Below are 26061 nucleotides of genomic sequence, written 5' to 3' on the forward strand. Positions count from 1 at the left end.
TTATCACATACCTTCTCTGATAGTGTAAGCTCCTTAAAAGGTTTCACTCAACGTTTTGCTTCCTATATGATGTCTGACACATTGTATGTACTTAAAAATATCATTCACTTAAATTATCTAGACAGAGTTTTGATTCCTCTTGCAAAAATGTGAACTGGAGGTATACTCAATGTGAAGATATTTGTATTAGGAAGTAAGTTACCAGAGAAATCTCAATAATGTCCATCACGATTTCCTAATTTGTACTGAAAGAATTACAGCCTAACTTAAGGTGGCACATTCTTATATCTGAAGATGCTTACCATTTGGAGCATAAGCACTTAACAGTTTGGCATTATAGAACACTTATATGAAATTTCCAAGTCTCTTTCACCGTCTCTAGGTCCATATAGAAATGATTTCAGAACTCAGCTGTGTTGTGCATTCAGCATGAAAACTAGGTCACTAATCATTTTTCTGATCAGAGAATTTAATTTTGCTTAGTAGTTCAGAAATCAAACTGAAAGACTGACTATAAAAACACTATCATATGTATGCTTTGTTGTTAATAACTAACTGCAATCCAAGCTCTAATAACTAAAAGGGAGTGGAAGAAACTTCAAAAGGTTGCATGATAAATGTTTTTGACAATGTGTCAGCTGAACATTAAACAGGATCTTTGTAAATCCTCTCATTCTAAGTGGTTTAAACGAAAAGTTTTAAACTTCTTCCTTCATAAGTATTGGCTCCAGATACAGTATCCTAAGGTTAAAAGAAAAGAAAAGAAAAGAAGAGAGAAATGCTTTATCTGGCGTATATAATTTCCATCCCTCTGTGAATGGGAGTGCCGGAAGCAGGCTCACCTAAGGGTCTCTTCCTTCACATCTCAGGCGCTTTTCTCTTTCATCATCTAGGAATGTGCCAGCATTATGTTGGACTGCCTTCCTTTCTAACCTGATATGACTACATACACAAAGTTATAGAAAAACAAATGAAAAATGTCTAAGGAGTAATACACTCCTAATGGCATTTTCCAGATTGTCTCATAATGAGAATACTCTTGGTCCTTACATGGATAAAATGAGGTCTAGAACTTGGAAGGAGTATATGTATGTGCGCGCATGTGTGTGTGTGGGGGGGTTAGTGTATCAGAGAGAAAATATGTAAAACAAAGGAAGCTTCTTCCTGTGAGTATTAACTTCCGAGGGCTGCCATAGCAAAGTACCAAAACCTGGGTGGTTTACAGAAAGTGGTGGTCTCCGAGTTCTGTGGCCCAGGAGCCTGAAATCGAGGCGCCAGCAGAGCCACGCTCCCTCCCAAGGCTCTGGGGAGGACGCCCGCCTTGCTGCTTTCGCCTTCCGGCGTCTCCCAGTGATCTGCGGTGCTGCTTGCAGCTCGTGGATGTGTCACTCTCTGACATCCGCGTCCACTGTCACGTGGCCTGCCTCTTCCTCTGTGTCTCTTCTCCTCTTGTAAGAACACCTGTCATTGAATTAAGGCCCCACTCTATCCCAGGATGACCTCCTCTTAACTAATTATTTCTGCAACAACCCTATTTCCAAATAAGGTCACATTTTGAGGCTCGGGGGTTAGGACTTGAACATATCTTTTGGGGGGGTTCGTTGGCATCATAATTACTACTGAGTCTGTGACATAGAAACTTATTTTTCTTCCTGCTTTTCATACATTTTAACTCATTACATTAAAGGCTAAATATATTAAAACCAAATCCAAATCATTAGGGGTCATTGGAGGCTTTTGAAGGGAGGTAGCATTAGCAGAGATTGAAGGACAACATTCTAGGTAAGATGGGGAAAAGCACAAAGGCCCATAGAGCAGGGCAGAGCTGGGCCTCATAGCCACGGAAGGCGGGAGGTCGAGAGGCAGACAAGGCAGGTACTCAGGCAGCCTGCTCTCCCCATCCTCGGGGGAGGCTGACCTGGGGCCGCATCCTCTCTTCCTGACTTTCCAGCTGGGTAGCCTCCGGCGGCCTCTAGGAGCCTTAGCTCCTGCCTGTAATGTGGGGCTTCTATCCCAGGAGGTTATTGTGAAAGGAAGTGAAGTCCCAGCATGGTGCTTGACACGTAGGAACTCACATGTTAACTTCGACTCAGTATGTTGAGCACATTAAGAAAAATGATTAAGAGATTCAGAGCGAGGTGGAGGAATTTCAAACTTGATGGGGTAAGAGAGAGTCAGGCATTTCTATTCTTGAATATGAAGAACGACATTAAAAGATAGCTTCTGAGAAAAGAACTGTCTTCAGTGGTTGGCAGGATGACACGACTGGGGAAAGTGGGGAAGCCGGTGTGCAAAAAGGAGAGTCATTTCAAATAGAAATGGAAGGAATCCGGGCGAGTGACTTGGAGGGAGCCCTGAAAGAAAGAGGACTCACAGCTGACTGTGAGACTGACAGCCAGGGGACTGGAAGAATGGCTGTGTCACTGATCAGCAGGACAGTCGGGAGGGAAGCTGGTTGAGGGGGATGTCATGAGTTTGGTCTCGAACTCTGAGTTGGAGTTTGAGATGACGGTGGTGACAGCTGTGTGATGAGAGAGGCAGTTGGAGATGTCAGATTAGAGGACGGTGAGAGGGTGTGGAGGTGAGCTTTAGGGATCAGCAACAGGGAAGCCCTACGTAGAACTGGTGTTACCAGTTGGACAGGGAGAGCTGGGTGTCATGGTACGCATTCAGACTCAGACTGAACTTGTGATCTTCTGCCCCTAAACTGTTTCTTCCTCCTCTGTTTCTTTTTTGGCACCGTACTCTAATGGTCAAGCCATTGGCATTATTATTACTTTTGAATTTCGTCCCAAAGGAATTTATTGTTTCTCTTCCTTACTGTATATTTTAATTCTACTGTGTTCCCTGTTTTAGTAAATGGCAGCAATTAGCCACCGATGCTGGGGTCATTCTTTAAACCTCCTTCTCTCGGACCTGGCACGTTCGTGCTGTTACCGAGCCCCATAGCTCTGCCTTCTGGCTCTACTCCCACCGCTGCACGGAAGCTCCCCAGGGCTGTTACTTCTGGCCAACTTTTGTCCAAGCCAAGCTCAGGTCCCACGTGATATCGCAGTGGCCCCCTTGGTCTCCCTGCTGTGACAGAGTGAACACCTAAGGCAGATAGATTGTCCTACACGTTTTATGCTCTGTAATCTGTAAAACTGTGCCTTTTAAAAGTTTTTTTTTTATTTTTTAGAGTTTCCAAAGCATCTCTCACTGACTCGAAACGTGCTGTTTTTCCTCACTCTGTACTCCCAAGCCTTGGCAACATACCTGTGCCTGGTTTTTTCACAGGTGATTATGAGGCTCACAGGTTCAGATTCCTGGCCTGGCTCCCACCATACATTGAGAGGGCTGCGTGCAAACAGGCTCTTTCCCCTGTTCTGTCCTGTAGATTCACACCCGCATCTTGCCAAGACCCGTTAATGGCCTCCAGACGCCTCACTGCCCCCACTTTCCACATTGCTTCCTGGATTGTCGATCTGATCATCGGAGGCCATTTTGTGGCTCCCCATTACCAAAGGATAGAATCTGTGGTCCTCTTAGCCCACAAAGCCCTTCCAAGTAACCCCAGGCTGCCTTTCCTGGTCGGTTCAGTGTCCATCGTCCGCTTGCCCTGCCTCGTATGCAGCCACGCCTCCGGTCCACGTAGCTGTGCCTTTTCCACTGAATTGAATCTGCAGGGACCCCCCTTCTCTCCTCCTAGCAAACTTCCTCCAGCCATACGTTGCCTCCCGGCTGAAGTCTTCTTTCCCTAGTGCTTCTCCAGCATGTGCTGCGTTCCTCCTGTGCTCACCCTCCACACTTGGTAAGGCTTCTCTTTTCACTGTTTACGTGATATGATTGTTACTCCTGTATAAACATATACACTAGATTCAGTGCATTTTGAGGGGCACGTTTGACACAGGGCCTAGTGTATGTTCAGGTTACAGACATATTTTTATTAATGTATGAAACTGATTGCCTAAACAACACCATTTAGAACGAAGAATGGGGAGATAACAACCTTGTTTGGGAAACATCCACAATTAAAAGAGAAGAAGAGGAGGAGGGGGAGGAGGAGCAAAGAGCATGCTGAACGAGAGAGGAGGACAGCCAGGATTTTGTGGTGTCAAAGGGAAAGGTTTCTGGAAGCAGGAAGTTCTAACAGTGCCCAGTGCAATGGAAAGGTCAAGGCAAGTGAAGATGTGGGAGAGGCCATTGGAATGGCAATGAAAGGGTCAATGCTGGCCTTGCAGAGAGCGGGTTTCATAAGGTGTTGGAGACCAAAATCAGGTTACAGATGAGGGGAAATGTTAGCTGATGGCGGTGGAGGGTGGGGGATGGATAACGTAGTTAGATGCTGGAGAAGCATGGCCATCGCGCAGTAAAGGAACATCAGGGTTAAAAGGACTGGAAGTGGAACTGGTTTCCCATTCAACATATGTTCTCCTGTCCAACGTATGGAAAGCAAGGAGACCAGTTTCTCAAGGGCCGCAGGGTGAGGACAAGCCAGGTTAGATGCTGAGAAGGGCTCAGCAGAAAGGGAGAGGTCACCAGTCATGACTGACCCTCGCCGGACACTGGGTCCTGTCCAAAACAGCCGTCGGGACACTTGGTGCATGCCGAAAGGGTCCTGATAATTGGTCCCGTCTCAGACATTCGGCCCACACCAAAAACGTCCTTGAAATTTGGTCCTGTCGAAAACACCCATTGAGACATTTGGTCCCTGATTCACTAAATAATACAAACATTTAACGTTAAAATTTTACTGACGTTATTTTTATTGTCATTCATGATGATTTTGGATTTTATATTTATTCCTGTTCTTCCTCCTGAAGTCCAGCAGGATCACTCGTAAGTCGATGAGCAATTGCTCTCAAGTATGTATCGACCTGATTATGGGCGTTCTATTTGTCTTACCTGTTAACAGTTTTGGTTATATGAATTTGATTCTGGCAGTATCATTGTGAGGTTTGTGGCCATATTTGAGTGTGACCACCAAAAACCTGGGTTATAACTTGTTCACTGCTTTGCTGTTTGTCTTTTAACACGTCAGTAAATCTCCAAATTGAACAATGATGCCCTACTGTCAGTTTCTGAAATTCGCTCTGCCAGTCTTCCACTGTGTGGGTCATCCTGTGATCACCAGTTAGTACTGATGTACAAACAGACCAAATTTCTGCTGGAAATCTTGGAACCTCTGGTCTTCTGCCTCTGCCACACTTCCCACAGGCATAGACTCTCAACATAATCCCTTAGGGCATCTAATTTTTCTTCCACATACATACTCACAAGTTTCATTTATCTACTAAAGGCACAAATGGAAATTTAAACAACATGGATGGACACTTACAGGTGTGACTTTCCTTTGTCATACACCCCCGTGTAAGACCCAAAGAAGTTACTCTTTGCCACAATGATTGTGAAAGGTGAAGCAAACATCCTCTTGCTTGTGCGCTTGGTAGGAGCACTCAAATCACATTCATATTTGCTGTCTTGAAATCCATCATGCACAGTGCTGATTTCTTTCCTATGCAAATACAAGTACTTTCTCATATATAGATATATATTTTAAGTGTCTTTTTGCCTTTTCATTGTTAGTGCATAAATCAATGGCAGAGTATAACCTGATACCACACCATGCACAGTAAATAATTGAGTCAGCTGTGTTGGTACCATTGAAGATGCCATCACTGAATAATGTGGTACCGTGCTTAAATATCAAATGTTGTCTGAAGTTGTGTAAGTAAGAATTCTTTCACCATCTTGAATACCAGAATCATGCATAAGAAATGGTTTCTGCATCTGGTCACTTGATGCCCATCTGGAACTTCAATTCCATGCAGTGCAGTTTGGAGGTCAGTGTCTGTTCTGAATTCTACCTCCTTGCCCCTTCAATGAGTTCCTTTCTGATAGCACCATCACAGCCTCTTCACCATGAATATCACGGAGAGTTCTGTGACAGTTTTGCGTCTGATTCTTCTTCTGCATGTCATTTTACCCTGTCTGGGTCTTCCTTACTTCCCCTTCAGCATCAACACTGTGCTGATGTTTTCCTGTCCCGTCTTGAATGATTCTGATGTTGCCCAAATCCTGACTAGTTGTACGTCAGGCAACACAGACTCTCCTCTCTTCACAAGAGCCAGTCCCTTTTGCTCCTATCTCTGTTAAAGGAATGGAAATGACACCAAAAACCATCATCACGTAGCACTGGCTTTTCTTTTTGTGAGAAGACCTTTTCTGCCACGTTCAACTGAGAGCTTTCAAATAAAGATTTTATGTTGCCAAGCGACCGAAGAAGGGTTTTTCTTTTGTACCTATCTGACCAATGACCCCTGGTTTACTGGTAGGGGAACCCTTACTAATGTCTTAGGGATTTGACACCCAGTATGGCCAGGCTGGATCAGCCAGTGTGTGGGCATCAGCTAAAGGCTTGGTGGTGTACGCTGACCAGCAGGTATGTGTGGGAGTCACACCCCCTAAAACCTCTCCAAACAGCAGCAGATTCTTCCCATGGTCTGCTGTGATCGTACTCCTGTTGGACACTGATTCAAGGGAAGCATCATGCATTAACTCTGGACAATGGGATAGTTGTCGAAGGGCTCATTAGATGCCTGCTATTCCCCTCACGGTGGCTTCACACCTGATCTGTGTGTGTTAGGAGAGGACCCCTGTTCTCACTCCTCCAGAGCAAACAGTCTGTAGTGTGTCAGTGCATTCACCGCCCCTGTTACATAGTGGCTTGACCGAGGTCCTCCTTTCAAACGCCACTCTTGCTGGACAACCGCCACATCCAACCAAATGCCCAGTGACGTATTAATACGCCGTGTGTTGCAAGATCCCATCCATGACTTGCCATCCTCTGTGCATTTCTCTAACTGTAGGACTCTTCTTATACTAACACATAGTTAATTGTAAATCCTGCTCTTCTGTAAGAGTCGAACCCCAACCCATCTGCCTAACCCCGTGTGCCATTACCAACTAGGCTACTGAGGCAAGAAGGGTTATTATTGGTAATACTGCCACAACACAATTACTGGACCAGCAAAACATGAAGGTATATTTATGTATTTATCCTATAAACCAAAATGTAAATACACGTTATGGGCTGTTAGAATCCAGGGACATTTTCTAAGCATGGACGTTTTGTTAGGACCAAATATCAAGGACCTTTTGGCATGGACCACATGTCTCAGTGGACGTTTTGGACAGGACTAAACATCTGCTAATCATGACCAACCCCTCAGAATTTGAAAAGAGAAATGAGAACACTGATAAATGCATTCTCTTGAGAAAACGAGAAGGGACACCCCTTCTGACGTTTGAGGAGCAGACTGGTAAAGCTCTGACATGTTTATCTAGGGACAGAGTAAGAGGAAATGTGGTTGTGTAGTCTGAGGGGGGAAAAAAGAGATCTGGAGAGATTTTAGTGGGAAGACCTCGACTATTCTCAATGAAAAGTAATTTGTTCTTTTCTTCTTTTTTTATTGAAGTATAGTCAGTTTACAATGTTGTGTCAGTTTCTGGTGTACAGCACAATGCTTCAGTCATACATGAACATGCATATATTTGTTTTCATATTCTTTTTCACCTTAAGTTACTACAAGATATCGAATATACTTCCCTGTGTTACACAGCATGAACCTGTTGTTTATCTGTTCTACGTATATCAGTTAGGATCTGCAAATCTCTGACTCCCAATTTATCCCCTCCCATCCCCCTCCCCCAAAAGTAATTTGTTCTTTATATAATTGGTTGATGTTACCAATAAATACTGTTACCATCGTGTCAACACTGTACTAAGTATTTCAGAGGTCACTTTAAAAATATGGGCAAGGTTGTTACCCTTGTGAAGCTCATAGTCTAAAATGAGAAAAAAAGAAGGTCAGATGAATTCATAATACAAAGAGGTATGTAAATATAGTATCATGTAGGGGACACACTGACTTATTGAGAAATCTGACTTCAGTTTTAATAGAGGAGAAATTCACGGTTAGTTGGAGGGGAATTGGAATGATGCTGTAGGCTCAGGGGATTGCATGTGTGAACGATTAGCCGTGTAAGAAAATAAAAGTTTAAAGGAATGGCTTACAGGTGCACCCTCTCCCTCCAGCTTGCGCAGAAGAGGGGTGGTCTGTGAGGCTTTCACAGGTTACACTCTGTTCCGCAGAGACTGAACTCCAGTGTAAGTGGTTATCACGCGGGCCAAATGAGGAAATTCCTCTCTGATCCTGAAAAACCCTAGCTGTGGTTCTTGAACTTGATCCTAGATTTCTACCACCCGAGATAAGAACTTGTTCACAAGTGGAGCTGTCTGGAGTGACAGAGCAGGGGAAATGTGCTTTGAATTTCCGGGGGAGAAATATACTGGCTACTTTCAGAGGAAACGCGGGTAATGTCAGGACGGTCTTTGTGTGACTAGGAAACATTAATGAGGTGTGTTGGGGGATTCCAGCTTCCTTAGATCATCAAAGTCTTGGAATAACATGATTTCTTTTCCTGGAACCTCTGTTAAGACCAGGAAACACTAACTTTTTTAAAAGTGCGGTTTTAAGACTTTTAAAGGAAGTTATTTAGGAATTTTAAAGGACTGAAAATATGTGAGAGAGAGAAGAAAAGAAAGAAAAAGTGGAAAACTTTTGAATTTGGTGAAAATGCTACCCTTGTTTTTATATTGGCCACAATACTTTGGCCTTTTATGTTGAATCAGTAGCCTAACAGATACTGTAACAATAGCTCAGATCAAAGTGCAATTTCTCATTCATGCAGTTTGTTGGAACGACTAAAAAGTTTCCACCTGAAAGGAATTTCGCCTTATGTGAAGAGTAACACGTGTATTTGGTTAAAACCCCCAAAGACCTCCCTTTCTTCATCCCAGTGTCACAAGACACTGAATTATGAGGGTTAACAAAAGAAAAAAGGTACTTGCGTGAAATGTGAAAAAAAAAAAAAGATTAAAAACCCGAGCGCAAGCCATTAGGAAATAAAATTGTCCTGTTGTGTTTTGAATACATTAGTGGCCTCTGCAGTAACTGTGGTTCTAGTTGTCCTTAGATCTACAGTGTGAACCCCTTCCCCATTACTGTAGAATCACTCATAAAACTTTTTTATAGAGTCTTACTCATTCTGAGTAGATCTGAAGAAATCATTTTAAAATAAATCTTGACTGGCATTTCAGTTGAAGAAGGCTTGCTGCTTTTGTTCGTAGATTTAGCCTGTTTCGAAAAAAATAAAACAGAAAAGGAGCTACAGTGGCCTCTATAAATAGGCAGTGAGACCACCCAGTAGAAACATCACTCTCTGCTTTTGTGTCATCTTCCCCAGTCCCAGATTTATGTCTCCTCCGCTGGGGGTAGGACTCGGTCTTCTTGCTGGATCCCAATTGTTTAAGATACGACTTAAGAAAAAAAAAAAAGAGTCTATAAATTTAACACCAAAATAATGAGATTTCATTGTTTCATTTAACATTCCCTTAACTTTCGGTTAGCAGTAGTAGAAAGAAAAATATTTGCTGTTTCTGTGTCAATTTACCTGTCAAAGAAAACCGATTCACCAGAAGTACTGTCGGCACCATTTGTAAACTGAATTGAAGTAATGCTGCTTAAACAAATGTGGGCGTTATTTAAAAGGCAGCTAAGTTTCAAATGACAGTTCTCCTCCCCTTTGTAATTTGTGCCTCTTCTCTGTGGTCATCTATCAAGTGTCAGTTCTGTTCGATGGATAAACCAGTCAGTGGAAGACGGTTTATATCAAGATTTGATATTCTTAACAGATACTTTACGACACAAACTTTTAAATCATATTACATGTTTTTACTGGAAAACAGGCCGTTACCATTTTTTTTAAACCTGGAATTTTACTGTATGTAAATTATATCTAAATAAAAATTTAAGTAAGCCTTCCCTGTCCAGTTACCTCTCTTTAGGTCAAAATATGAACACCCTGCTCCCCGCTTCCTTTGCTTTATGTCCAAAATACACATGGGGAAATCCTTCTCCATCCCTCCTACTCACTGAAGGATGAATGAATCATCTGTTTTCTCTGAAGTAAAATAGTAAATCCAAACCTCATGAAAGGAAGGATATGGTGACATCATGTTTTTTAGGCCAAAAAAGCTTTAAAATAATTTTTTTTATTCTTTATTATGGAAACTTTCAAACATACACAAAAGTAGGGAGAACAGTATGAAGAACCCATCACCCACCACCCAGCTTGAGCAGTGTGCCAGGCTGACTTCTTTTTGGCAGTATCCTTAGCACAAATACTCTGCCTTTTTCTCTTGTAACTCCTTGGCTGTGTGGAGCTTGCTGCGAGCCAGGCCGTGTCTGCATGTCACCTGGCAGAGACTCACCCGCTTCCCTGATTCTTGACCACAGACTTCACCCAGAGTCCTCAAAATCAGCTTTACACTTCTATAGGACAAAAAAAAAAAAAAACTTAATCCACAGTCTTTTTCTTACACATGCTTTAATGCAGTCCCTTTAAATAAAAGAACACTGTAACATTCAGGGTTCCCACTTGGGACAGAACCCAGGAAAGGTGCCATTTACCCTTCGCCTCTCAGTGGATGGCAGGCACAGAAGAACGTGCCCGTAGACCTCGTGATGCCTTGAGAAAGGCCAGATACAGGGATTTGCCAAGACTTGACAACACAGAATAAGCCAGAAATGTAAGTGTAAAGCACACTGAATTTCGGGTCAGTGAGAACTGGTTCAAAACCGCTTAACCAGTAGGAGAGCACAGTTATACAGTCTACCTGTCGGAGGATGGCAGAGTGTCCCCAGGCCACTCCGCTGCCAGTGTTTCCCCAAAAGGTGATTCCAGAGAAGAGTGACTTCTATACTGTTGATTCTGTTTTGATTTGCAAGTGGATTTTTTTCACATTCCTCACAACTGAGGTTTTGGTAAAGATGGGAAGGTGGGGAGTTCGAGATCATATTCTCCGGTGAGAACGTGGAAAACAGATACTCTGGGTGATGAGTGGAAGCCGAATTTGCCAGCCTGTTGAGAAAGGGCAGTAAGGCCATAGCTCAGACATGTCATCTCGGACGCCCACCCTCCACCCCCCATCCCCAGCCCCGTACAAAGACCTGGCTGAGAGTCTGGCCAAAGGTAAGGTCAGAAATCTCTGGAAAAACTTTTGGTTCTACTAAAATACGAAGTCTGAAAGCCTCTCCCTGTCATACTTTGTGCCCTGGGAACATTTTGATCATATCTTGTGTATCATTACAGCACAGTATTTCTCCTTTCCAATGAAGTCTTCCTTTATTGAATAGCTTTTAACCTCCTTCTACTTTAAATGAACTTTCATTTCATTGGTCCATGATTAAAAGGCATGTATCTGCCATCATTTCATGTTTGTATAATTGGTGCTACAATTGAAATACAAGAGGAACTTTGTTCTTTAGTAACTCACGTAATGCCTTAACGCACGGCGTTACGAGTTGAGTAGCTGCTTTGAATCGTGTTTATAAATTTTATGAAAATAGCATTGACTATAACACTCTTCTTTTTTCCCACGTGAACATAAAAGCCCTCCTACGGTCGCAGGAGCCGTTCAGCGGGCCGTTAGGACCGCAGCTTGTCCTCACCCTGGAAAGTCCATTAACATGTAAAATCTTTCCCACTTTAATTTGCTCTAATTATTTTCATATTTTAAACAAACAAATCAAATTGTCCTACAACAAGCTCCCTTTTAAGGAATGTGCCATGCCCTCATTGTTCTTCCGGAGCTAATTATGTCACTTACGTTTTCCTTCTGGAAAATGTCATTCTTTGTTCCTAAGCAACACAAAGCGCTCTGAAAGTTGGCCCAGCGTAGCTTCCCACAGCAAGCCTAGCCGACTCGCATGACGTTTAAAGGCAGGTTTAATTGAGAGCAAAGAACTGCCTTCCAGTAGCGATGCAAGTTAACACAGCAGAGCTAAGAAAGAGGTAATTCTCTTGCAGAATAAACAGTTTGGCTTTTCAACTTGGAATTTGTGTTATAATTTTTGACCCAATGTTGGACGTTCCATTCTTTAATTATCTTGGGCTTTTCTCAAGAGTAAAGTAAAAGTTGTGCTTTGTGTGTGTATGTCAAATGTCAGGTTTGAAGGTTTTCCAATAAAGAAGCCACAACTTAAAAGAAAGTTCCTGCTTGTGCTTTGAGTAGTTGTGGTCATGTTCACAGGGTCCTTATGTCAAATTCTGTGGCTGAAAGTCTAATGACCTAATAATTTTTTTAGAATGTGAGGCCAGAAACAGCTGTCAATATAAACTGTCGTTCTCCTTTCATCTGGTGCATTTTAACTTTTTTGGAAGTGGAATATTACTTGGTTACTCTTCAGTTTTTTAAACTGATTTTTTAATAGAAATTAGAAGTAATTTCTAGACATACTGCTTTCTCTGATTAACCTTAGAAAGATGACATGTTTTACATTTTAGTTCAACTTATGAGCAAATTTGAAAAGTGGTACCTTTTTGAAAAGCAAATGTAATTTCACTTCTATTTTGATGATATTGACAAAATATAGTAGATTTAATTAGTCTCCTCATTATATGAAGTACAGAGAAAGGGGCAGCTCTGTCACCTGTCCTCTGGGAAACCCTTCTGACCCCACTCGCATCACGCTGAGCTCTCCCCGGTCGCCCCTGCACCTGGGATTCTCACCGAGCCTCTTGGTCTCCTTGCCCTCTGCCACTCACTCTTATGTGGGTTTCAGAACCTCGTCTCTTCTTACTGACGTCCCCGGGGAAGTGTTCCATCTGCGCCTCTGTCAGAGACCCCTCTCCACTGTTCCAGCCCACCTTCCCAGCGTGATCAGTCCCCTTTGAAATCCCACCAGCACCTTCAACTCAACTTGTCAATGACCACCCTGCCCCACTCTGCTCTGACTGGCTCCTCGTCCCATCCCTTTGTCAGTTCTCTGCTCATTCAGGGTCAAAGCCTTGTGGTATTTTGAATCCCTCTTTTCCCTGATGCCCCATTAATGGTTCTGCCACATCCCCCTCCTCCTGGACCCGCCCTCATGGCATCTGGCCCTCGCCGTTATAGCAGCCTCCATGCTTCACCCCCCAGCTTCACTCTGCAGAATTGTTTCCTCAGGATTCAAGGGGAGAAGCCAGTCGGGGCATGAACAGGGCCAAATACTGCCATGGAATGAGGAACAGCAGTGGCTTCTGGCTCAGGGAAGTGAGGGATAGGAGTGGGAGGCAAGGATGATGGGGGCTGAGAGGGTGGGAGGAGGGGACGGGCACGGAGTGTGGGCTGCCCCCGAGGGTTTGCTGGCCAAATGCAGGATGCAGATGAGGCAGGAGGTAGGGAACGATTTTTTGTTTAAAAGACAAGGGAGATGCATGTCTCTTTTATTTTTTCTGTGAAATGAAACTAAAAACAAAAATCAAGAGAGCGTTGGTTTTTTGTTGTGGTAGAAACCAGACAATATATTATTTACAAATAAAAGTAATATATATATATATATACATATATGTGTACATAATATGTATGTGTAAAGATAGAGATCTTGGGAAGATATATTTATATGTTCCCTATTTTAAGAAACATAATAAACTTTAGTTTACGGTGCCATATTAAGGACAATTGGAAGCCCTGATGATTGAAGTAAATTTCCTCAGGAAAATAGTTCAGATATGTGTTAGTTCCTTCCCAAACACGGATTCAGTGTCATGTGTGCCAGGCCTTGAGTGGGTTTAGCACGAGGCTGGCAGATGTGAAGAGGAGAGAGCCCTGAGCTTCAGGTGCCCCCAGTCTCACGCGGACGTGGAAACTGATTCTCTTAAACACTAGATGGATAAAAGCCCAGAGGAGGCCAGACTTGACTCTCGGGATAGGTCGGGGATTACACCATCCAGGAGCAGCAGATGGGGCAGCTTCCAGGCAAGGAGAAGAGATGGATTAGCATGAATTAGCACAAACGTACTGAACCTGAAATTGGTCAAGATCTGGAAATTCCAGCCTAGAGCCTTCCTACTGGCCATGTGGACCTGAGCAAGCTGTTCAACCTCTTTGAGCCTCAATCATGTCCTCTCCAACACAGAGGAAATAATAAATGCCTACTGCACAGGTTTGCAGCAAGGGTTAAAAATGAAGCCCACTCAAGTCGATGATAGCTCTTGTTGTTAGCGATCGTAGCAACGACACCAGCACGACACCGGGGCTCCATACGGCTCCGCGCGACCCGAGCCAGGGGATGAAGCTCCCTGAGTACCACGCGCGGGGGGTTGAGCTGTATCTCAGGCATGCGGAGTGTCGTTTAAGCATTTCAGTGGGGGAGTGAATAATGAGATTTCGGTTCAACACGGTCACTCTGACAGCAGTATGAGGAAGGACTGGAGAGCAGAAAAGAGTGGGAGCGGAGAAACAGGGACAGATATTCTTCCCAGTTAGTAATCACCACTCTCCCTGATTTTGTCACAAGCTGATGACAGCTTACTTACTGGTTAAAAAAAAATTATCAAGAGGGAAAAAATGCTATTTGGTCAAAAAGCATAGGAACAATTGTATTCATCATTTTGGAAACAGACCACGATAATAGAATTATAAACAAAAATAGAGAGTTTCAAGCTCATTGTCAGACTTGGTTGATTTATGGATTTTATAATCAAGTATAATATCAAAGAGCCCCTAACACTTTTAACATCATTCTCAAACCATTATACTCTTTTAATTAGAGGTTCTTAGCCTGGAGTTCCTCCGTGGAAATCACAAGCAAAATTAGAAGCATATTTTTCTATGTGGTGAGTGACAACATAGCATTCACCAGATGCTCCAGTGGATCTAGAACTCCAGAAGAGGCTAAGAACCACTGTCTATACCTATATGTAGAAAAGACTGAAATTGCACTGAAAGAATTTTTAGTGGATATGGCCTTAGACATTCTGCCTAAGCTCCAGACTGCTGCACGTAGCCGCTACCCAACACCTGCGCTTGGATGTGTAACAGGCATTCCAGACGTAACATATCCCGGGCTCGGCTCCAGATCTTCTCCCCTGCACCTGTCCCTCCTTAACCTCCCCCAACTGCAGTCTTCTACCTGCTCAAACCGCAAACTGAGCTCCTGGGGTCTTTTTTTTTCATGCTCTACGTCCATGCCTCAGGACTGTCATCTCTATCTTTGAACATGTCTTGAATCTGACATTTCCCTCACCCCCAGCTGCTACCATCCTGGTCCGGTTCTCCGTCACCCTTTCCCAGTATGTTTCAATGGCCTCCACCCTGCCTCCCTGCTTCTCCCCGTATCCATCTTCAATCTATTCTTCCCAGCAACCAAAGCAACTCTGCCCACAACCCTCGCATATACCTTGAATAAAATGGAAAGTCCTCGACTGCTCTCTGAGGCTTCACGTGACCTGATGTGATTTGACCCCTGCTATGTACCCGACACTGTTGCTCCTCTCTGCTCACCACATTGGCCTTTTTTGGTTTCCTCCAACTTGCCACCCCAGGATCTTTGCACGTACAGGGTACCCTGCCTGGAAGGTTCTTCCTGCAGATTTCCATGTGACTTGCTCTCTCTTCTCCTTCAGGTTTTGCTCAATTAGCTTTTTTTGGGCCATCTGTTTAAAATTGCAGCACCCCTCCTTGCCCGACTCCAGAATATCCTCCTCCCCTTTATTTCCCTTCTGCACTTGTCACCGACATGTATTATACTTACCATTTGCTTGTTGTCTGTCCCCCAGGATAATGGAAGCTTCATGAGTGCAGGGAATCTTTTTTTTTTTTTTTTGGTCTGTTTTCTTTTACTGCTTTATCTAGAGTACCTATCACAGTTCTTAACATTGACCAGAAACTCAGTAGTTTGAATGAATTTTATTTTAAGAATCCATTTAGCATCTTTGCAATCACCATCCCATGTGTTCCGCTCATTGTAATTTTCCATGTATTATGTCTGTAATTACATCGGATTGTTTGATTGGATCCTGTTTCTTCTCTAGTTCACCTATTTACTTAAAATGGTAATTGTCATAATGATATTTATTGATCTCTGTTGTTCCTAAATTCCTCCCAGATTAACCTCTATTTGATTTCCAGCAGCTACTTGGCAACTGAAAGAATTCATCTCTGTCTGCTTCTTATAGGCTCCTCAAAGTCCACGCATCTTCAATGGCTTAATAAAGAAATTCCTTTAGGGTTACTGTGCTTTACTCAAATTACCATAGTGTAATTTTGAAAAATGTCATGTTGGTCCAATATTACAATTCCTAGCTGTCACAACACTTTTCAGAGTGTGTGTGTACCTTGCAGGGGTACTAACAGAGCTATCTTAATTAGCAATAGCTTTACGCTTTATTACATGCTTGTAGGTCTATGCTGGGAACATAGGAGTTATTTTTATAAGATAAACTGACACCTGCTAATGTGTCTGTTTTGTAAGTTTGGAATTTTTAATACTAGTTATTCCTAAAGTAGAAAACATCTGGGCCTGAGAAAACTCTTTGGAAGAGCAGGAATAGACTAGAGATCTGAAGCCTTTATAATACCAGTTCAGGTAATAAAACTCTTTTTTTCAAGGGCACTAATTTTTAATGTGTTGTGTTTATCTTACATTGTTTCAGGCTTTACAAGATGAACTAGAAAACCGCTCGAATCAAGTGCGATGTGTAGAGAAAAAACTGCAGCACAAGGAATTGGAGTCACAGGAACAGGTACCCTCCCGCCTGGCCGGTTTGTTTGTTTGCTTTCTTTAGGTCAAAGAGCTTATATATGTCCTGTTTCCACTGGGATGCTTTGGCTACAAGTAACAGAATGCTCCACCCTTGCTAGGCATAAACAGCAAAGGGATCTATTGCCTTACAAAACCGGAAGTCTATAGGTAGGGCAGGCTCTGGGCAGAGAGCCTTGGCGCCCTGGCTCTGCTGCTCTCTCATCCTCATGGCTCTAGCTCCTGTGTTGGCTTTATCCTAAAACCAATTCCAAGGTAGCCACAGCCGCTCCAGACATCCCATGCAGATCTAGTAATATCTGGAGGCAGAAAGGGACTGTACATTTCTGGGGTCCCCTTCTGAAAGGTAAGGAGACCTGCCCCAGAACCACCACCCAGACTCACCTTCCTTTTCATCTCACTGGCCAGAACAGATCACATGCTCAGCCTGGCATGTCCAATCCCTGACAAGAGGACAGAGGGTACCAAAATTATTTTATTTTTTATATTTTTAAATTTTATTTTATTGAGTTATAGTCAGTTTACAATGTTGTGTCACTTTCCAGTGTAGAGCCCAATTTTTCAGTTACACATGAACATACATATACTCATTGTCACATTCTTTTTCATCGCGAGCTACCACAAGATTTTGCATGTATTTCCCTGTGCTCTACAGTATAATCTTGTTTATCTATTCTGAAAGGGTACCAAAATGAGCCGAGACCAGTTAGGACCTACCTGCTGGTGCTGGAATTACAGGAGGAAGGATAACATGAATGAGGAAGAGGGTACCGGATGTTGGCTATGCAGCCGACAGTGTCTGCCATGTCATCATATTAAAGCAAATGGGCATTATTGTACTTAGAGACATAAATCATGTTTTCTTTTGAACTTTAATTTTCTCCTCTTTTCCATTATGTTAATAAAAGTAATTTAATATAACCAGAATGATCTGGCTATGACAATAGCTAATGACCTATTTCATTTTCAAATGACAGCATCATTTTCATCCAATTCTTTTAAATTGAAACTAAATTTAACTAAATTTAAACTATAAAGTCGACAACATATCCTAAGATCATAAGTCTTAATGGAACTTTTTATAAGTGCATTGACGTCAGGCTGACAGTCTTCTACGTGCCCCAGTCTTCATGGACGGAACCCACCGTAGGTATTGACAGATGTTTACACTTTGGCTGTCTCGAAGTAAATTCAGTACAGGGATCTTGGGTTAGGTCATTGTGACCTTGTCAGAGGAGTAAGCACTGAAGTAGGACTGGGGGGAAACTTTTGTCATCTCTGGAGTTGTTCACAAACAGGACCCTGCAGTAGAGGATTGCACAAAACGGCAGGCGTAAGCCTCTAATAGATGCCGAGTAATAATGCTTACTGAACTGAGCTGACCTCCGACAGTTCCTTCTACTGTCTAATGTGTACCCTGCATCATATAGAGTCATGTATGGACATATGTATCATGTATCTAGGCTATGCATTGTAAACAGTGTATGTCATACAGTTGATAATAGGCTAATGCTAGTATGAAAAATTAATAATAACTGTGTTCATCGAAGGCCTACAAGATGAGAGACACTGTACAAGAAACGTTACACATATCAGTTCACTTATCCTGCAAATGACCATATAAAGTCCTCCCCATTTCCCAGCTGGCACACTAAAACCCAGAGACGTTGAGTGACTCGTCCAAGATGATATGGCTAGTAAATAGTACAGGTGGCTTCAAATCCTGGTTTATCTGAATTCCAAACCTTTGCTCCTCTCATGACTGTTTTTAAGTTACAGCATTTGTAGTTCATAAAAAAGCTGCATAGCAGTGACAGGGAAAGTGGATTTATTAAGGTTGGCGGGAAAACAAACACACCGCCCCAGACACCTGGCACAGTAGACAATGCCATTAGCTCTCAGTGGGCAGAGAACAGCAAAGAGCAAAGGGGACTGAAGCAGAGCTGATTTGGCCACAGGTGAAAATGCCTCCTTAAATGGCAGCCTGGCCTTCAGGTGGGACCGGCACAGGCTTAATTGTCACTGAGGTCAGCTGAGCTCCCCTGGCTGGCTGGGGTGCCTGTAACTCAGATGAGACAAGCATCTTAAAAGCAGGAAACGGTGCTCCCTGGAGGACTGGGCCTTCTCCAGTTTGTGATAAAATATGACTTAAGGTAAAACTTTGTTGACATCACTCTAATTCATGGCAGAACTTCACACAGAAAATTCCATAATATATTGAGAGTAGGGAAATTAAGAAATCCCAAATGAACAATAGGGAAGGATTCAGGAACCACTCTCAGTCTTATTTTATTGACTTCTTTTTGATCATCAAAGTTGCTTTCATCTTTGTAGTGACAATAGCTTTCTAGACTATTTCTTACACTAATTCCTGATATCTTCTCTTAGGCTGCAGTTTAGCAAAGAAATGTCAGGAAATACCCAAGGGTGAAGTTGAGTATTTCATAATCTTTGCAACCATGAAAGTTGGGTTCTTTCCACAAGATTCTAGGGTATATAACGAAGCAAAAATGCTAGTTGTTTCAGTAAAACTGAAGACCCAAACATGGGCACTACATAGGTACTATTCATCTCTATTTAAGTTGATTTAACTTTTATTTTATCTAAATTTGACCTTTCCATTTGTGACACTCATAGAAGTAGTCAATAATAATTCGACCTACAGAAGTATCGTCATGTACAGTTTTTAGGGTCTGCTTACATCATGCACTGACTGAGGATATTTAAAATGTGAAATTATTTGTGATTTTCTTTTTTGCATCTGTCAAAGCAGTTGCCAGATAACAGTAGCTAGCCTGACATTAGCCAATCAAACAACCAAAATGTGTGCAAAACAGCTTCTTGGAACTTTTCTTCCCTTTCTTTTCAACCAAATATTGTTATCCTGATACTATTTGCATAAAGAATCAAAATTGAAACTGGCAGAATTACAAAACACAATTTCCTGGGCTGCTTTTATTTTAACTTGCTTGCTTTTTTTAAAGAGGGGGGAGGGGAGTTAAACTGTTTCTGTTTTTCATTTAAGAAAAATTCCTGTGTTTTGATTCTATAAAAACAAAAAAATGAATGAGGCATTCCAAAAGTTGTGTTTTTAATTAAAAACAAAAACCTGCTTCTCAGCAGGTCTTGATGGGTGGTATCCTTGCTGCCCACCACTTGCCTCAGTGTCATCAGCTGTCTCCTCTAAGTCCCCGCCCTCCGCAGATCTGTCGACGGAGTGCCCAGGGCAGGCTCGTTCATCGTGGATACAAAGGGTTAATTCGCTCCTTATGTGGAGTCAAGATAACACAAATAGAATTGGCAAATACCAATTTTCTATCTAAGTCAGCCTTCCAGAGACATATCTTTCCTGTAATCCATAAATAGTAAATTAAAAAAATCATTCTTTTTATTCATACCAGGAGTTAATAATTTCTAATTTCCGATAAGATCCGAGCAAGAATCCCATAATTGCAGTGAAGGAAGGGAGATCAGAGTTCTGATCAAACTCCCTCAGCATGCAAGGAAACCGAGTCATCAGGAAAGTGGCAGTGGCAGACCCAGGGTAGGACTGGACGCAGGCTGCCCACTCCGGGATCTTACTTTCCATTATACTGAGCACTGTGTAAAATGGACCTCTGCCATGTAACACTTGGGTTCAGATTATATATAAAACTTAATCTCATTTTCGGAAACAAACAATGTTTTATTATTCACAGAGAGATTAAGTGATTTGCTAGTCCTTGCCAAAATAATTCAGTCTAATAAATTACAGAAAAGAGAGGGAAGAAAAAATAGTCTAAAATTTTACTTGGTGTTCTTAACACCATACAAAGAAAGCATATAATGATCACAAAGGCGTTAAATAATGTCGGACTTGAACCTAATATAATACAGATAATAATATACATGTAACAAAACCCCTACTTTGAACTGGGTGTTTTAAGTTTTGAAAGTATGAATAGCTTTGATTATACTGATCACTCACTTTCCCAGAAGATTATTTTAAATAAATTAGTGAGCAGAAACAATACTTCAGGACCTAATAAATAAAATACAATGCTGTGCATTTCACAGCAAGGTCGTACTTTTTTCACTCAACGTTTCCCTCCTTTGACAGGCGTATTGTGTTCAACCATAGCAGGTACTGAGAAGAAATACAGATGAATAAGTCATAGTTCCTGCCCTCAAGGAGTTTACAGTCTAGCAGAGCAGAGGAGATATGTATCAAACGTAGGTTTCAGGCAGGGAATTTAAAGGAAGTTCTTTTTCTTCTAAAAGATTTAGAGCCTCAGATCACAGGCTATGGGAAGGACGCAACATGGATGCTGCCCACCATCTTCCACCAGCACCTGTTGAACTGAAGTGCTATAGGGCCTTTCTGAGTTTTATCCTCAAAACAGTCTTGCCCGCTCCATGTCCGTTTCCTCTGTGCTCATGTCGCGCTTTCTGTGGAACTCCGTTAAAGGCTTTCCTGTCAGACTCCCTTGGTAGATGTTTGCTCTTTGACAGTGGGTCCCTGAGCTGGGATTGTGTCCTATTTACCGTTCTGTCTCAGCATTTAGCCCAGAGCCTGGCCCATGTGGTGCCCAGTGAGTTCATGGCAGAACAAAAGAAATGAAGGAGGAGGGGAGGGGGATTAGCAGCATCACACGCTACAGGGAGTTTGGGGATGAAGAGTTCCAAGAGCCACTGACCTTGAGCAATGATTGGCAGATTCTTCCTAATGCATCTCTGAAACGTATTCTAAGTGGACTTCTCTGCACGTATTCTTGTCCATGTTGAAACAAATATGAAAGATATTCTTTTATAACGTTCATCTGGGATGAGCAGGATTACTGAGCCTTCTCCTGGCTTATCTGTGGACCCTTGGCTATTTCCCCAGACACTCTGCACCAAAGGATTCATAGGCCAGGGAAAACCAAGAGGGACCAGGATACTCCAGCTCCTGCCAGCCCACCTTTCCTCTTTTTTTTCCCTCCAGTAATTTTTTCCAGCTTTATGGAGATAAAACATACAGCATGATGATTAGATATGCATTGTGGAATGATTGCCACAATTAAGTTAATTAGCACATCCATCACCTCGCATAGTTACTCTTTTGTGTGAGCTGGGAAAGTTTAAAATGTACTCTCTCGGCAAATTTCAAGTGCACCTACAGTATTACTAACTGTAGGCCCCATGCTGTACGTTAGGTCCCCAGAACTACCTCATATCTGAAGGTCTGTACCCTGTGGCCAGCAGCTCATTTCCCCCACCCTCCAGCCCCTGGCGATCACCATTCTACTCTGTTTCTATGAGTTCGACTTTTTCCTTCTTTAACTCCTTAGATGAGTGAGAGCCTCTTTCTCTGCCTAGTTTATTTCTCTTAGCATAACGCCCTCTAGGTCCATCCCTGTTGTCACAAATGCCCACCGTTCTGCTTGTCCCTAAAGCAGGACAGACTTCCCTTGCAAATCTCTTCCGCAAAAAATGCCCTCAGAAGGCCAAAGCAGGAAGAATACCAACTGAGTCCTTTATTTTCTCTACAGGTAAATTTAGCATTCGGCTGCTTCCTTAAACCCAGGTTCCTGGGTTTAAGAATAAAACATGGTCCCTGTGGTACCAGTAGCTTTGGGGTAATGTTAAACATTCTGGGAGTGTCTTAGCTCCTTCCGCCTGTTGTACCATTACAACTGTTATCATTTGTATTCCCAAAGACTTCATTGGCCTCCCACAGTGCCCAGTGATCTATCGGGGAGTAACGTGAACATTAGGAGAACCAACATCAATATATTTAAAGCTTTCGTTGGATAGCACTGCTTATCTTTAAACCACCTCAGACATCATCAAGGGTAACCAACAAATCCAGAGGGTCACCGGCAGCCTTACAGAGGAAGATGCTTTGTAGACAGAAAATCAATTAAGCAATAATCATGACAATTGTTAAAAGGAAGATTTGGTCTTTTACAGATTTCCAAGCCTTTAATTTCCATTTTCCATCATGGATTTTCAAACTTCACAGTGTAAGCTGCTGTTGGCTAACTCATCTGCAGTGAAGTCTATTTAAAAGTACTAACAGCTCAAAACTATGCTTTATCCCTAAGCACATTATGAAAACAGGAATAATAATTGAAACAGAAATATAATTCAAAGACTTTTATTGACTTTTCATGTTTAATGGTTATTATTCTGGCTTGTTTCAAGTAATTTTAATAACACAGTTTATTTACAAAATTCAGGCTAATTCTTTTGTTCCCATGCCAACAAAATACGTTTGTTCCCAGGCAGCTGGTATGAAGCATCATTCTAAAATTTGAGTTGTTGCGAGGGACAGAACCACATTTAATCTGGGCCATGTCTTATTCTCAATGAGAGTTTGAATACTTGCCCCTGTTTTCTGAAAAACACTTGAAGCGTCGTGTCAGGGACGTAAGTATTTTCATTAAAAGACACATCTCATCAAAATATTCCTTATCAATCTGCTGTTCTAGTAGATTTTAGTAGTAAAGCAAGCCAACCACTTGTACCTAAAACCACCACTAAAAACCAAACATGATGATCACAAAGCCATTTTTATGGAGAGCTTGAAGCAGCTCTTCTAGGGTGAATGGGCTCTGCGTTTCATCGTTGCTTTCTTGAGATTCCCTTTGTTTTTAACTTCACTGGAGGAGAGAGGAGGCGGGTCCCTGGTGCTCCTGCTGCATGGTTTTAATCCTCTGCTTTGCTGACATATCAAATCCAAGTGTCAGCAGCAAAGCAGCCACTGCGTCATTGCAGCTGTTTTTCCGTGAAGCATTTTCTACATTGCTGAAGGTGCTCTTGGTCCGTGCATGTCCGTGAAGGCTGGGGACAATGAGGATGGGGGTCGGGGCCGCGGGACCGAACAGGGCCCTGTCCCGGGGCCGCCAGGGTCACAGCTGGGCTGCGGCTGCTCAGGGCTGTGTCTCGGCTTTCACGCCTGTGACCGAGTCATGTGATAATGCATTCTCACTTCTTTTGGTCTGACCTTTTTTTAAGGTAGTTTTGGCTTTAACTTTAGTCTTCAAAAAAATTACTTTCTTAATCAAAAAATGATTTTATCCAAATGATTCACTCCAAATCAGTAAATTATGGAGGCCCTCAAAGAAAAAGCAGAAACAAAAGCTTGAAAGCAAGTGGGGTTCTCTACCACCTTTTAAAATTGGTGGACAAGAAAAATGATCAAGCATTAACCTGGGTAATCGAATATAGTCTCCCAGGAAGATAAAAAGGAGACTGCATCCCTGAGCAGTGTGCTATCAAGGCTCACTTTTCTGGCAGCTACTAAGCACTGAGTTCATGGAATTGAGTGAGCAGCTGGAAAGAGGAAGTAAAAGAAGAGATAAATACAGAGACAGTAAAACAGGGTGGGTGAGTCAGCATGGTAACAAGGGAAACGTTTGAGGACTATTTATTGTGCTTGTCACGTTCAGCAAAGAGTATCAAATATTCTAAGATGCCACTTACTTGCAATTCCTTTTCTACTGTAGTCCAGCCAGAAAAAGTCTCCTTTTCCTGTTGAGGAAGGGCTATTTTGAGGTAGAAGCAACTGAAGTTGTTTACTGTCAAACAAATGACAGAGCAGAGGTATTTTAGAGGCATCAGATATATACCAATTTGAATTAGAAATAAGGAAATCAAGGTGACTCTTTTTTTTAATACAAAGGAAAATTCAGAAGTTTGAAAGGCCATTTGAATATACTTGCCTTGTAAATCACCTTTCGGGTTTCTGTACAGAATTAGAGGACATAGTTCTGATTGGAAAAAAATATTATTAAAAAATCTTCAAGTGCAAAGAATGATTTATTGAATCAAATGGAAAAATTAGAACTAGTGAAGAATATAGTGTCATTGGTACTATTAAAATTTTGTGAACTAAGAGGCTGATTTTGAATCAGGCAACCCAGTTCCTGCTCAGCTAAGAGCTTATAGAAACTACATGAAAAACTTGGTGTCCTAGGAGCTTCTGTTCTTGTAATAAAGGGAAACACTGAAGATCCATTTTTGGTTTTGTACGTCAGGTTTATGCTCAGGTTTTTTCAGAAATGATGCAGAGTAGTAGAGAGACTACGATGGGAGATTTTTAAATTTTTGATTAAGAGATAAGAGAGGAATTTGCAGCATGTTGGTGTGGGCCCTGACAGACTCATGTCGGGAGGGCTCTACCCCGCTCAGGTAGCTAGTGAGGCGTGTGGAAAAGAGGGTGCAGACATCAGGCTCGGACACCTGTGCTGGCTCTTGGCAGCAGCAGAAAGTGATCTGACGAGGGGTGCATCAGACCTGGCACTCCCTGTGGAACCAGAGCAGCAATCCATCTTAGTTTTCTACCCTTCAGCTTTAAAATTTTATTTGAATGAATGCCTCTGCAGAAATAATGGGAAAATATTGGGAAACTAGACCAAATGATCCCAGATGCTTCATTTAGCACATAAGATGTTGAGGTTTTGCTTGATTTGATCAACAGAGGAAAATAAATGAGATGGTAAATCAGAACATGCCATGATAACTAAATGACAGCTCAGAGTAAATTCTTTTTCTAAACGCCTAAGTGATACTTTCAACATTTCAGTTCAATTCAACAAATATTTTCCTGAGTACCTATGATATATCAGGCTCTTTATTGGCCTGATATATGTCTGTGAACAAACTGAACAAAAATCCTTGCTCTTGTGAAGCTTACATTTTAATGACAGGTTCTTCATAATCTTTTGCATTTCTATATAAATTTTAGGCAAGACTGTCAGTTTCCAATAAGTCTTCCAATCCATGAACATGGTATATCCCTCTGCTTTATTTAAGCATTCTTTAATTTTTGTTATATTTGTATCGTTTTATGTAAAGCTATCTTGCACATTTTATGTTAGATTTATTCCTATGTATTTGACATATAATGATGCCATTTTAAGTGATATTATTTTAAAAAGTTTATTTTCTCACAGTTTGTTGCTGGTATTTAGAAAAACAGTTGACTTTTGTATGGATTCCCTTTATCACATTTAGGAGGTTTCTTTCTATTCTTACCGAGAGTCTATTTTTCTTTTTAAAATCATAAATGGATGTTTCTTAAAAAAAAGCTCTTAAATCTTTTTTTTAAGAAACATCCTTTTTTGGAGCCTTTTTTTCCATCTGTTGAGATAATTATATGAATTTTGTCCTTTATTCTGCTAATGAAGTGAACTTCATGTTTTGCTGGATTTTGGTTCGCCAGTACTTTGTTTAGAATTTTTACATCTATGTTTATGAGTGAGATTAACCTACAGTTTTCTTTTATTGTGATGATCTTACTTGATTTTGGTACCAAAGTTTGCTGGTCTCATAAAACAAACTTGAGTGTTCCTTCTTTATCTGTTTTCTGGAAGAGTTTGTATAATATTGATAATTATTTCATCCTTAAAATATTTGGTAAATAGAGCCATCTGGGCCTAGAGTTTTCTGTGTTTGAAGATTATCAGTT

General features: G+C 41.8%; 1 protein-coding gene across 5 annotated transcripts in view; it reads left to right on the plus strand.

The window, feature by feature from the left end:
• Positions 1-26061, plus strand: part of CEP112 (centrosomal protein 112) — a 371189-nt gene that overhangs the window by 316212 nt on the left and 28916 nt on the right. For 4 of the 5 annotated variants that reach the window (XM_072939445.1, XM_072939447.1, XM_072939446.1 and 1 more), the window contains one exon: positions 16522-16611. In XM_072939445.1, coding sequence (XP_072795546.1) covers positions 16522-16611 — 90 coding nt within the window. Of the gene's footprint in view, positions 1-16521; positions 16612-26061 lie in introns of those variants that run through there. The other variant, XR_012059795.1, reaches the window with a different exon arrangement.

This window comes from Vicugna pacos, chromosome 16 (genome assembly GCF_048564905.1).
Source record: "Vicugna pacos chromosome 16, VicPac4, whole genome shotgun sequence".
Classification (NCBI taxonomy): domain Eukaryota; kingdom Metazoa; phylum Chordata; class Mammalia; order Artiodactyla; family Camelidae; genus Vicugna; species Vicugna pacos.